Consider the following 14,415-nt stretch of genomic DNA (forward strand, 5'->3'; position numbering starts at 1 on the left):
AGTGAATGAATGAATGTGTAATTAACTAAGTTCAATTCTTTTAAAAATCATTCTTTGTGGGAATGACACTTTCTTCCTAAAACTGAAGGAAGACAGTGCTATAGGTGACCATTGTCAGTGGTTGACTGGAAAGCACTGGCTGAGGAGAGCCCGTTGTTATGTGTTCGTCACAGGGAGTGTTAAAGGATACATTTTTTTTTTTTTTTCCTGTACGCGGGCCTCTCACTGTTGTGGCCTCTCCCGTTGCGGAGCACAGGCTCCGGACGCGCAGGCTCAGCAGCCGTGGCTCACGGGCCCAGCCGCTCCGCGGCATGTGGGATCTTCCCGGACCGGGGCACGAACCCGTGTCCCCTGCATCGGCAGGCGGACTCTCAACCACTGCGCCACCACAGAAGCCCAGGATACATTTTTAAAAGAGAATAAAATCATGACTCTCAAACAAACATAAACATATGTCAACAATTTTAACTCATAAATTGATGAGGGAACCACATAGGTATTACAACTGGTTCAAAGGAAAATCCGAAGAGTGGACATAATTTCTAGGCTATTAGGAACGCTGACATGAATTTACTTAATAGATGCAGAAACTAGCTGCTTCCACGAAGACTGAGGGAAGTCATTGCAGCATCTACCGTACAGAATGTGAGTTTCTAGAGACAGGTATTATTTACATTACTGTCAGTTTTCTACAAGGTAATTTCTGTCTTTACACAGTTGTAAAATAGGCTAGTCAAAGACAAAGGCAGAGGTAACCTTGACGGATGAGCTAGTCAAAATATCTACTAAATTCCAGTCTTTCCCACTTTCTATATGAGAAGGGTAGGCGAGGCAGGAGAGAGAGTGATCTTGTGTTACTAATCTCCTCTCTGAATATGAGCACCTGGAATGTGGAGGAAATTGTTTCTATTAATAGCTGTCACTTCTCTTGTTTCCATTCCTGCCTGTGTAATTGAGATTGCCTTGGCTGAGGAGTTTTGAAAGAACGTGTCTTTCCTTGGAACAATCAAGTGGGGAGGGCCTCACTTCGCGGCTGAAGCCAGAGTCTTGGCCAGGTCACTTGGGATCATTGTTGTTTTTGGAAGGACTCCCAGTTTGGCTCTTAAGAAAAGGTGTGTAGTTATAAGTACTTTAACATTAGGAATTCTGAACATCCGTGGGGGGATGGGCAAACTGTGTAAACATTTAGCCATCCCAAATAGCCACATATGCATAATGCTTACCAGGGTATGTGTCATCAAATATTAACCCATTGGTAAATTATGGATTTTGCCAATCTAGATACTTGTTGCTCTTTCTCTCAGGGCCAGTATCACCATACAATTCAAACAACTTAAACTAAATCTCACCGGTAAAATAAGACTCCCCTGGAGAAGATCCTATAGCCTTGCTACTCAAAATGTGGTCCCCGGAAGGGCTGTCATTAGAAATGCAGTGTCTCTGGGCCCACTTTAGACCTACTAGATTAGAGTGGGTATTCTACCAATACATTGGTGATTTGTGAGCCTCTGAGTTTGAGAAGTTCCTCTCTATAGTATTAAGCCCTGAAAATCACCTCTAATGTCTTTGATGTTTTCACAGGAATTGCCTATCTGTTTGCAAAAGCTTATCTGGTTTCCAAGAAACCACAGTACCTGGACACATGTATCCGGTGTGGGGAACTCACGTGGCAGAAGGGCCTGCTAAAGAAGGGGCCAGGGATTTGCCACGGGGTAGCTGGCAGTGCCTATGTCTTTCTGCTGCTATACCGGCTCACGGGAAACTCTAAATACATCTACCGAGCCCAAAGGTCAGCCTTTCTTTGCATGTTTTTTTTTTTTTCTCCAAATGTTAATACAATTAATGTTCTGAACAGGTAATAGAGTCACATAGTTTTAAAGTGTAAAAAGAAATACTTCCACTGTGCACTATAGCAAGTTAGTTCACTTCCCAGGAGACAGTCAGTTACCGGTCTCTTAGTTATCTTCTCAGGGATATACATATCTGTAGATATACACAAGCAGATAGGCATATGTGTAATATTTTGTCCCTCTTTTTTGTTACAAATGGTAGCACTTTGCTATCTTAACGATCACCCTAAATCAGTAAATAAAGGACTTTTCATTTTTATTGCTACATAGTATTACATCTTCTGAATGAGCCATAGTTTACTTAACCAGTCCCATATGGAGGGCAATTTGGATTCTTTCCAATATTTTGCATTACCTATGATGCTATGATGAAAAACCTTGTACATATATCATTTTGTTCAGGTATGGGTACATCTGTAAGTAAATCCCTAGAAGTGGAATTACTGGGCCAAAGGATATGTATTTTTGTGATTTTTTTTTTATTGTGGTGAGAACACTTAGTATGAGATCTATTCTCTTAGCATATTTTAAAATGTACAGTAATATCTTGTTAGCTATAGGCACAAGGTTGGACAGCAGATCTCTAGAACTTATTCACCTTCAGTAACAAACTTTATATCCATTGAGCAAAAACTTCCCATTTCCCCTCCCCCACCCCAGCCTTTGGCAGCCCTCATTGTATTCTCTGCTTCTATGAGCTTGACTGACTTGTACATTCCTCATGTAAGTGTTATCATGGAGTATTTGTCTTTTTGCGACTGGCTTATTTCACTTAGCATAATGGCCTCATTTATCATTTAGAACAGCGCCTGGCACATAGTAACTGCAATGTAAGTGTTCACTGTTATTATCACTAACAATTTGAGTTATATCATTCTAGACATTTCTCTGTGCATGAATGTATGTTCCTATATATATATGTGTGTATGTATTATACGTACATATTAATAAGATCCAACAATTATGTATGTGTAACAGTACTATACATAATGTTTGCAGTTTATAATTTTAAATAAACAATTTTTAAGGGACATCCTTTATTTCAGTTTGTATAGATCTATCTCATTGTTTTAATGACTATATAGTTATTTATTATAGTTGTACCATGATTAATTTAACCAATCTTTAAGTAATGGACACTTGGTATATGTGCAATCTTTACTAATACAAACAAAATTGTCCCAAATATCCAATACATACCTTTCTGTGCACTATGAGAAAAATTTTAAATTGAAGTCGTTAAATCCAGAGGTATTTTAAACTGTCTTTGTCTTTTGCCCATTTTTCCTATTGTGATGCTTATTTTGAGGACTGTAACTCTTTGTCAATATATGCTGTAAATTTTTTTTCTACTTTGCCATTTTTCTTTCAACTTATTTCATGGTCTTTTGCCAGACAAAAATTTTAAGTATTTTTCTTGATAAAGTTGTCAAACTTTAAAGATTTCTGGACTTTGTGTTATAGTTAAAAAGACCTTTCCCTGGGCTTCCCTGGTGGCGCAGTGGTTGAGAGTCTGTCTGCCGATGCGGGGGACGCGGGCTCGTGCCCCGGTCCGGGAGGATCCCGCATGCCGCGGAGCGGCTGGGCCCGTGAGCCATGGCCGCTGAGCCTGTGCGTCTGGAGCCTGTGCTCCGCAACGGGAGAGGCCGCAGCGGTGAGAGGCCCGCGTACCGCAAAAAAAAAAAAAAAAAAAAAAAAGACCTTTCCCACTCTAAGATTATAAAAATATTAATTTACATTGACTTTTAATACTTTTATGATTTTACTTTCATTTTTAAAATAAACTTGTACCGCTTCACCCATTTCTCCCACCAATTTAGAAGTTACTTTAACTTTTAAATCATTGATTAGTTTAGAGCTTACTTTTTAAAATAGTGTCAGATGGATATCTATCTTTGTGCTTTTTAATGAAAAAACAAAACTTTCCCATAACATCTGTTGGCCAATAACCCCAATCATCTAAAATTCCAGTTTTATCATAAACTGAATTTAAATAAATGTGTGGGTTTGCTTCTGGACTTTCTATATTTCATTATTCATTTATTTCTAGTTTTTCTTAGCTGTTCTCTCTCATTTATTCTTCCAGTTGTATTTTAGAGTCAATTTTTCCAAAATTAAAACATCCTACGGACATTTGATTGGAATTTCAATGAATTTATATGTTACTTAGTGAGAATTCACATTTTTAGAATATTGAGTTTTTCCATCCAAGAGTATGGTATGTTTTCCCTTTATTTAAGTTTGTAAAAATGTCATTTGGTAAAGTTTTGATCTTATGAAGAAGGACTTGTATGTTTCTTGTTAATTTTATTACTATGTATTTTATGTTTCCAGGATTGTGAGTGGAATTTTTTCCTCCCTTATGTTTTCAGGTCATTTATTACTGGCATTTATGAAGACTTAAAAAAACGTACATATTACTGCAGTTTAGCAATCTAAGACACCCTTCTCTCATATAAATCTGCATTTATCTTACAAACATCTTAGTTTTGATAAATATCAAAATGATATATCTGGCCACCTTACTGAACTCCATTCATCTTTCTATTAGATTCCATTGGGTTTTCTAAGTAGGCACACATATTATCTGCAAATAATTATAATTTTGTTACTTCCATTCTCAACTATATACTCTTTTTTTTTCATTTCCTATCGCATGGGTCAGAATCTCCATAACAATGTTCAATAAAAATAAGGATAATAGGGGCTTCCCTGGTGGCGCAGTGGTTGAGAGTCTGCCTGCCGATGCAGGGGACGCGGGTTTGTGTCCCGGTCTGGGAAGATCCCACATGCCGCAGAGCGGCTGGGCCCGTGAGCCATGGCCGCTGAGCCTGCACGTCCGGAGCCTGTGCTCCACAACGGGAGAGGCCACAACAGTGAGAGGCCCGCGTATCGCAAAAAAAAAAAAAAGAAGAAAAGGATAATAAACATCCTTGCCTTTATGCTTATTTCATTAAGAGTGAGTCTGTGTTTCACCGTGATCTTTTTTTTTTTTTTTCTTTTTTTTGCGGTATGCGGGCCTCTCACTGCTGTGGCCTCTCCCGTTGTGGAGCACAGGCTCCGGACACGCAGGCTCTGGACGCGCAGGCTCAGTGGCCATGGCTCACAGGCCCAGCCGCTCTGCGGCATGTGGGATCTTCCCAGACCGGGGCACGAACCCGTGTCGCCTGCATCGGCAGGCGGACTCTCAACCACTGCGCCACCAGGGAAGCCCTCACCGTGATCTTTTAAATTTGCTTCTTATAATGTGTATCATGTCGGATTATGACACTCCTCTGTTCAGGATAATCTGATGGCTTCCCACATGAATCAGAGTAAAAGCCAAAGTCTGTTCTCTGAACAAAAAGCCCTCCAGGATCTTGCCTCCCATTACATCTCTGATATCATGCCCTACTTGTCTTGCTCCTGGTTCTTTGCACCACAGTGGCTTCCTTGTTACTCTGTTAAGATGCCAGGTACAACGTACCTCAAGGCCTTTGAAGTTTTTGTCTCCTTCACCTGTGATGTTCACTTTCTACTTATATGTCCCAGTTCTCTCACTTCATTCAGACCATCACACAAAAGTCATTTTGTCAGAGAGGTCTTCCCAAGGCAATTTTTCTAATATTCGATCTTTAAAAAAACCCATAAACTACCCTTTATGATATTTGCATGTATGCACAGAAGGAAAAATACTAACATATGTGAGTCCCCCATTTGTAGCTCCATTGTTTTAGAAGTCTGTTATTATATTTTGATTAATGGCTCCCTAATCTGTTTAGGTTGCAACCTGACCCTTTATTTCCCAAATATAGGGAAAAAAAGTCATTTGGGATCTTACTTAGGCTAATGTGATATCACCTTTGGAATAAATTTCATCGGGGTTGTCATTCTCTAGAAAGCCTATTAAAAAGAATCAGAACAACCCCTCTATTTTTCTGGGACACTGGTCCTAGTTTACAGAGTCTTAATTATAAGTCTGGGATTACAGGGCCCTTCAGACAACTTAAATTTCTCACTTACAGGTAAAGACTGAAAATGTGCAGGTAATATCTGAATATTGTTTGGGCATTGCATTTAATTGTTTAGTGTACTGAAATTTCCACTTCATCATAACTCAAAGTTAAATATGGTGTGGTCCAAATTGGGGAGACATCCTTTGGCCGTTCCTAAAACAGTAAAGTCAAACAATATGTACCTTCCTGGAATAAACATGGTCATCGCCTACTACTCTTTTAACACAGAGTTGGAATTTATCGTTCCAGAAAAATATTTGACCACCTTTTCAGTTTCCTCTATGATTATTTAATTATTCAGGTTTTCTACCTCTTTTTGAATTATTTTTGGTAGTGAATAAACTACTATAAAAGCATCTAGTTCATATGTATTTTCAAATGTTTGACATAAAGTTCTAACAGTATAGTTCCAGGATATTTAAAATTTCCCATGTCTGTGATTACATGCCATTTCACATTCCTAATGGTTTTCCTTTTTGGCCAGACACACCAGCATTTTGTCTATGTTGCTTACCCTTTCAAGGAACTGGCTTTTGGGTTTTATTAATTATTTTTGTTTTTCTCTTTTGTTTCCTAATTCATTGTTTTCTGCCTTTATTTTTGATTTTCCAGTGTTCCTTCCCTTTATTTTGTTATTTTCTACAGTTTTTAAAAAGTGCTTAATTAGAATACCTTCCATCTTTATAACATCAACAACAACAACAACTCAGATCAATGAATTTTCCTCTGAGTTCAGTTTTGGTCATAGTCAATAGGTTTTGATATGTAATGTTATCAGTGTCTGTAATTCTTTTTAGTTCCATAATTACCATTCTGACTTCTATTTTGACAGAGTTTTTTAGAAAAATGAATTTGTTTGTTTGAATTTTGCACCATTGGGTAGTTTTTGGAAACAATCATTTTCACTTTAGTATGATAACATGCTGTGTAGGTCAGAATACAATGAAACTGCTACTCTCACACATTGCTGGTACTCTTGTAAATTGCTATGTATCATTTAGAAGTTATTTTGAAAAGCACAAAAAATGTTTATCATATTTTAAATAAAAAAATATAGGATACTAAATATTATACAGACTATGATTTCAATAATGCAGTAAATAAATCTAACCCTAGGGGGGAAAAAGGTCAGAGGAGGGAGCAAAATTAACTGTGGATTTCTCTTAAAATGTGGTGGGATGGTTCTCTCTATTTTACAAATATTCTGCTATACTATGTTTTTGTGAAAAAAATTCTGTTTACCATGTATCGAATGCTTGCTCTCTGCTCAGAGCCCTAATTTATGGCATCTTTGATCTTTACAGATAATCTTATGCAATTCTGCAACTTCACCGTTTTAAAGTCAGATTAAGAAATTTGCCAAAGGTCATCTGACTTGAAATTATCAGAGTTGCATATTGCAACCCCAAAGCCCTTCCTCTTCCTGCTACACCAGGGCTTCGCAATCTAGGATTCGTGAATTTACTTGAGAAAAGTATTACATTTCAAGCTGAAATGTAGCATTTCTTTCAATTCTGAATCCGCAGTAGCTGTGACTCTGTCACCAATAGATGTCGTAGATATTCTCATGTTATTAGTCTTGTTGCAGATATTGTGAAATATATTTTACTCCCACCACTACTTAGAAATGTCAGCAGTTATTAGACCCACTACTAGATCTTGTTATTTAATGTGTTAATAAAGAATCCATATATCACTGTATCACAAATTCGGTTGAAAAATTTTTGCTAACCATGCTTTAATATAATTAATTTCCTTGGGAATCCTGTGTATTTTTCTTTACATATTTGAAGACTTTTTTTTTTTTTCTGAGGAGTCCAGGCTGCCAAATGATCCATAGCACTAAAACAGTTAAGACTCCTTGAAACTATACCACAAAGTTTCAGTGTGTAATTACAAATTTTGAATGAACTCTTAAGATGCATCATTATTCTACTGTTTAAAATTTTGACTTCCATTAAAAATTGTTGCATATTCAGGAAAACAGTTGAGAGAAAAATTGTCCCAGACAGAATTGCAGTATGTTTCCTGTTGATTTATTTTAAGCTACCATCAATTCAAAGAGCCCTAAAAAGATCAAACAAGTAATTACTCTTCATAGGACCCCCTATGTAGTAGCAGTAATCTAAATTTATGGCAGAATCAGCTGTCAGGTCTTTTCAACCTGTGAGCTCTAGCCTCTGAATTGGTGATTATGTTTGTTGTTGATGGGAATGGGTAGAGCAAGTCTGTAAAGAGGTGACAGCACTTTAAAACCTGTAAGCTACTAAAAATGTTACTCATTATAAATGATTTGAATAGGCTTTGTGGCAAATACAGGTAAAAGAAAAAAAGATCTCTCATAGAGAATTTGGAGGTCAGTGATTTATTTTTAAGGCAGGTGTCCTAAAAATAATCTATCTTGTAGCTGAGTTTGCTGTTTGATGTCATGATTATAAAATGTTGCTTGCCTTTTCCCATTCATCTTATTCTTTTGTTTGCCCAAAGCACAGATTGTATAAAATCTTGCCCATTTATTTTCAGTCTCTGCTCTCTGTCACATATAAATGAAACCTAGCTCAGAAATAATATGCCTGCAGAAACACAGCATATTTACTTTTTTTAAAGGCAGAGACCTATATCAGCTTGCTTCTATTCAAGATAAATAAAAGTATGGCTATTTATCTGTCTTTTTTACTTTTAATTATCGGATGACAGAAGGAATGAAATCCTCAGAAACTGCTTTGCTTTGCAAATGCTGAAAATAGTTGAATTTGCTTGCCAACATGATCTGTTGTGAAACATACACAATGGCATAATGGCTTCTCCGTTTTTTAACAGGGAAGAAGGCTTCCTTAAGATATTATACACGTCTGGAAAGAGAATGATGCTAAAACTTGAACTTAGTGGAGAGGAGGAAGAAGCAACCCAGGGCCAGTAATGTGGAAACACTCATGTGAAAACTGTTCATATTTTCTCCTTCTCTTAGGTTTGCTGAATTTTTATTTACCGAGGAATTCAAGGCTGGTTCCCGGGTTCTTGAAAGTATATACAGCTTGTATGAAGGCTTCTCCGGGACGGTGTGCTTTCTGATCGATCTGCTGCAGCCCAACCAGGCTGAGTTCCCTCTCTTCAGCGTCTTTGTTTAGAAGGCTCCGTGTCCCACCGTGGCCCTGCAGAAGGTTCCTGAGATTTCCTGAGCTTACTACCTGAGGCAGTTTCCACATAAGCCACATTCAATGGTATCACAACCATGAGCCTTAACATTGCTGTCGGAAGGGAGGGAGCATGCAGGTGAAGGCAACATGATACCTGATTGAAGGGAGAACCGCGTGAGAACCTGCAAACATAAAGACACCACGACTCTTCTAAAACCCCTAGAGATGGAATAGTTCAGGGTATAGATGTGAGACCAGAGATCAGAGGAAAAAGGGAAAGAGAAATCATCTGTCTTTCACTTGCGGGATAGAAAACAAAATTGAAATGTGGACTATGGCAATGAAATGCCAAAAATACCTTTGCAATTGGAGAGAGAATTTGACCATTTGTGGGTGCCCTCCACCCCTAAATTCAGAAATAGAGACGATCAGAAAACTAAAGTAATTGCCCAGCTAAAACTGCTAGGAGGGACGTGTCAGGTTGCCGAAGGACAAAAAGGGAAATTCTTGGTTGTCCTTTGCCTTTACTTATTGAAATTCATGGTTTTAAATGAATGGATAAATTTGCATATGAATCTCTATTTTTTATCATTACCCTGGGCACTTTAAAGAGATCATATCATAACTTAGTTTAAACCCCCAAATTCCAAGTTCCCTTGGGTCTTAGAGCGTCTCTCTTCCTGGGTTCCTTTTTCTTTCCGAAAGCTCAATTAGAATAGCAAAATTCACAGGCTAGCAAATACCGTAGCAAGTGTTATACTGTCAAGTGTTTTTCTCAATTTGAAGCATAAGCTGTGTACTGTCTATTGTGAGTAATTTTTTAAATGCTTATGTAATCCCTATGAAGCTATTAGCTGAACTGTAAAATATACTCATGGAAAAAATCACTCATCTCAAAGATCAGGGTAACCACTATGAAGGTGGGTCATTTCCGCCTTGGATGGAATACTGTGTCCCCTGGGACAGGCACACAGTGGCCTAGAAAGGGACCAGTGATTATGAAAAGAACACTGCTCAATTTTATACTGTAAGATTAAGAGATGCGAGAACTCCCTGGCTGATCACCTTACCCTCCAAGACACAGGCTCCACTAGAATTTGTCTACAATACCCAGTGAGCCAAGTTGTCATATTAAATTCAGCCCTGCCATAAACACATAGAAGCTGTAAAACTACTTCAAGTAAATAGTGTTTCCAGAACGTTGTGGGAGCATCTGTCACTTCAATACTCAGAACACGAGTTTATCCATTTTCTAGAATTTGGCCAGTGTCAATTACATATATCAGAGTGAGGAGGGAATTGCATACTGTATAAGGTTTAACAATTATTTAAATAGTCATTAAATATTTGGATATACGTGATAGATGTAGAATATGTATCATTAAGTGCTTAGGTTTACATCAGGATGTATATATATCTAGATATGTATCTAGATAGATAGATAGATAGATACCTAAGCGCTTATTCAGTTCAGTAGTTCCTAACTTCTTGATTCATAGATGAACTTTGGGAGGAGTTGGGGAATATTTTGTTGCCTAAAAATTGTGTGTGTGTGTGTGTGTGTGTGTGTGTGTGAGCGTGCGCGTGTGCGCGTGCGCTCTTTTTTTTGGGAAGAGGATCTCTAGCATTCACAAGATTCTCAAATAATCTGGGGCTGAAGAAAGGTAAGAACTGTCTGGATATTTTCTGACTCTCTTTATGTTTGCACTCATCAGAACTAGGACAAAGTGGTTTTGAAAAGCATGTATGTTTGTAGCTCATTGTTTCATTTTCACATCCTCAGATATAAGTATATAAAATTGGCCTCAATTGTTCATCTTTGAACATACTCAGATTGGGGCAATACCACATAAATAGCAGCTTTCAGGTGACTCCCAAAGTTGGGTTCTACAAGTTCTTTCATGAATGGTCAAGGACCTCTCAGAAAGCCTTAAGACAAAATGCCTTCTACAAAGTAGTCTCCTTTTGAAATGATAGTGGTAGCTGCTTTCCACCATCTGGATTTAAATTCATTTCATCTGACCCCTATAGGCTGACGGTAATAAGCATTCAATATACAGGGCTTTATAGAACGCATGCGTTTTTCATCGTCCAGCAACCCTTCAAGGTGATTTATGTAATTGATCCAAAGTCTCACAGTTAGGAAGGGGCAGAATGAGGATTCAGACCCAGGGTTTCACTTCCCACGTGTATGTATTTGGTATTCTAGACTAGAACCTGGGGATACAGCAGTGAACAAAATACCCTAGGAAGTTAGCTTCTGTTTCTGTTTGCTGATCCTTCCACCATTCATCCTTAAAACCTAAGCACTAAGAAGTGATAATCTAGCTCAACATACCAGTTTCATCTCTAGGAACTTCAGAAAAACTGGATTCATTTCTGCTCACCTGCCCTTCTAAGGTCCAGTATGGTAACTATGATGTTGTTGTGCTAATCGTTGTGGAAAGGCAACCATTTTGTCAAATCCAAGAAAAGGCCATGTTTGTGTCTTTATGAATTGACACCTCAGTAAATTAGAAACAAGGGTAAGCTTGTTTAGCACTTAAACATGTCGATCGTTTTTATTTTCCTGAGAGTAGAATTACAAGTTTGGGTAGGTCTTCTAATATCTTGTTTTCCCAAGAAGTGGGAAAAAGACCCTTTAGTGTTGCTGTAGAAAAGTGTGGCATGTCACTTCTTGCTTAATTAACCAACCTGTTCCCTTCAATGTAATATCCTTTTTTGAATAGCACTGAAGTGTGTTGCCTCTTGAAGGCTATGAGGGTATTTTCACCACCACTAGTATAACTTTAATGTTATTTACTATATGTGATATGAACAATTATAAACCTGAAGGTAACAGTGGAAATTTGAGGATAGATTGAAAGAATCTCTCAACAATGGGGGAGACTGCCTTATACTTGGAGAACAGGAAGTTTTGGAAAATATTACAACTCCGTGTATTTTGTTTCATTAACAAAATTATGTATCTTCTCTTTCATGTACCCCCCCCCCATGTATCTTTATTTTGCCTAATCCCATTTCAGTCATCAGATTTTACTTTTTTATTCCATTTGTAACCTGGTAACTGAGAACAGAGGTTTGAGAGCATATATTCCCCTGTGCTTCTTTAGGTAATTGACTACACTATTAAGATAATTGTATTCACTTTCTGATAACTCTGAGAAACAGAGTCATTTTCTTGGCCTGTGCTAAATTGGAACTTTTCCATGGCAATTTGTATCTTTAACTTTCTTTGACACACTAAAGGTTTTAATCAAGACAGTGTTCAAATTGTTTCCATTTCTGTAGAGAGCAAATCTCAATAATTTCAATGCAACAAATGTAAGTTTGTGATTTATAGCCATGTTCAGGGAACACATGATTAAAAGAAAAAATATTAGTAATGCAAAGAGCCCTGTTTTGGAAATCTCAAATCCTTGCTCGGTGACCTCCATGGGCAGCTATAATCACCATCATCATCACCATCACCCTCTCCACCTCACAGGGTAGTCAGTGATAAAATGGATATAAGAGAGTTTTATAATAGGCAGGTCCTTTATATGTTTAAAAGGAAGGCTATATTTTAAGTACCTATTACGTGCATACAAAACCATGCTCGATTATGACTTCAAGTAGGCATTTCAGCCAAATGGAATCTCCCTGTCTGGATGCAGAGCTTGGAGTCTGGATCACTTGATGGGTAAAAACAAAGTATGTTCTTTATATTCTAGAACCAATCCTGACTATAGCATTTGTGCCTCAGAAAGTTCTGATTCACTGGGGCTGAGTAAAAAGGAATAGGCTGGTTCGCTGGGGAGCTCCTTTTAATGGAAATACTTATTTTGCTCACTAGAAACAAAGGATTACAGTGCCAGTAACTTGAGAAAAGGAGCTGCAGGCTAGGTCTGCAGAGAAAACATGAACTGGGAAATAAAGTAATTTGGGGTTGAGTTTGGTCTGCACTTTAATTCAGGCCTCAGAACTGCATGACATGGAGCAATAGAAATATACTCTCCACGGCATATAAGGCCTTCCTTTGGGGACGTGGAAAGAAACACTGTCCCAAATCGACAGAAAAATGACGAAGCCTCATATTCGCCAAGGCCAGGTGATTTTGGTATAAACTTGGCAAGGAAAGCAAATGAGAAGGCAGGCAAGGGGGTGGGTGGAGGAAAGCTTGCCTCAGCCCAGCATCTCAGCGTGAGTTGTGGAGGCACGTTTAATGCTGCTAAAAACCAGTCATCTTCTATACTACAAAGCTACAGTAATCAAGACAGTATGGTACTGGCACAAAAACAGAAATATAGATCAATGGAACAGGATAGAAAGCCCAGAGATAAACCCACGCACATATGGTCGCCTTATCTTTGATAAAGGAGGCAAGAATATACAGTGGAGAAAAGACAGCCTCTTCAATAAGTGGTGCTGGGAAAACTGAACAGGTACATGTAAAAGTATGAAATTAGAACGCTCCCTAACACCATACACAAAAATAAGCTCAAAATGGATTAAAGACCTAAATGTAAGGCCAGACACTATCAAACTCTTAGAGGAAAACATAGGCAGAACACTCTATGACACAAATCACAGCAAGATCCTTTTTGACCCACCTCCTAGAGAAATGGAAATAAAAACAAAAATAAACACATGGGACCTAATGAAACTTCAAAGCTTTTGCACAGAAAAAGAAAACCATAAACAAGAGCAAAAGACAACCCTCAGAATGGGAGAAAATATTTGCAAATGAAGCAACTGACGAAGGATTAATCTCCAAAATTTATAAGCAGCTCATGCAGCTCAATAACAAAAAAACAAACAACCCAATCCAAAAATGGCAGAAGACCTAAATAGACATTTCTCCAAAGAAGATATACAGACTGCCAACAAGCACGTGAAAGAATGCTCAGCATCATTAATCATTAGAGAAATGCAAATCAAAACTACAATGAGATATCATCTCACACCGGTCAGAATGGCCATCATCAAAAAATCTAGAAACAATAAATGCTGGAGAAGGTGTGGAGAAAAGGAACCCTCTTGCACTGTTGGTGGGAATGTAAAGATACAGCCACTGTGGAGAACAGTATGGAGGTTCCTTAAAAAACTACAAATAGAACTACCATACGACCCAGCAATCCCACTCCTGTGCATATACCCTGAGAAAACCATAATTCAAAAAGAGTCATGTACCACAGTGTTCATTGCAGCTCTATTTACAATAGGCAGGACATGGAAGCAACCTAAGTGTCCATCAACAGATCAATGGATAAAGAAGATGTGGCACATATATACAATGGAATATTAGCCATAAAAAGAAATGAAATTGAGTTATTTGTAGTGAGGTGATTGGACCTAGAGTCTGTCATACAGAGTGAAGTAAGTCAGAAAGAGAAAAATACCGTATGCTAACACATATATATATATGGAATCTAAGAAAAAAAAAAGAAAAGA

At 38.0% G+C, this 14,415-nt stretch overlaps 1 protein-coding gene across 1 annotated transcript in view; it reads left to right on the plus strand.

Moving 5' to 3' along the window:
- Positions 1 to 9,423, plus strand: part of LANCL3 (LanC like family member 3) — a 94,893-nt gene extending 85,470 nt beyond the window's left edge. The window contains exons 4-5 of the mRNA XM_065901239.1: positions 1,582 to 1,789; positions 8,814 to 9,423. Coding sequence (XP_065757311.1) covers positions 1,582 to 1,789; positions 8,814 to 8,973 — 368 coding nt within the window. The 3' untranslated portion in view covers positions 8,974 to 9,423. The remainder of the gene's footprint in view (positions 1 to 1,581; positions 1,790 to 8,813) is intronic.
- The last annotated feature ends 4,992 nt before the right edge of the window (positions 9,424 to 14,415 follow it).

The sequence above is a fragment of the Phocoena phocoena genome, chromosome X (genome assembly GCF_963924675.1).
Source record: "Phocoena phocoena chromosome X, mPhoPho1.1, whole genome shotgun sequence".
NCBI lineage: Eukaryota > Metazoa > Chordata > Mammalia > Artiodactyla > Phocoenidae > Phocoena > Phocoena phocoena.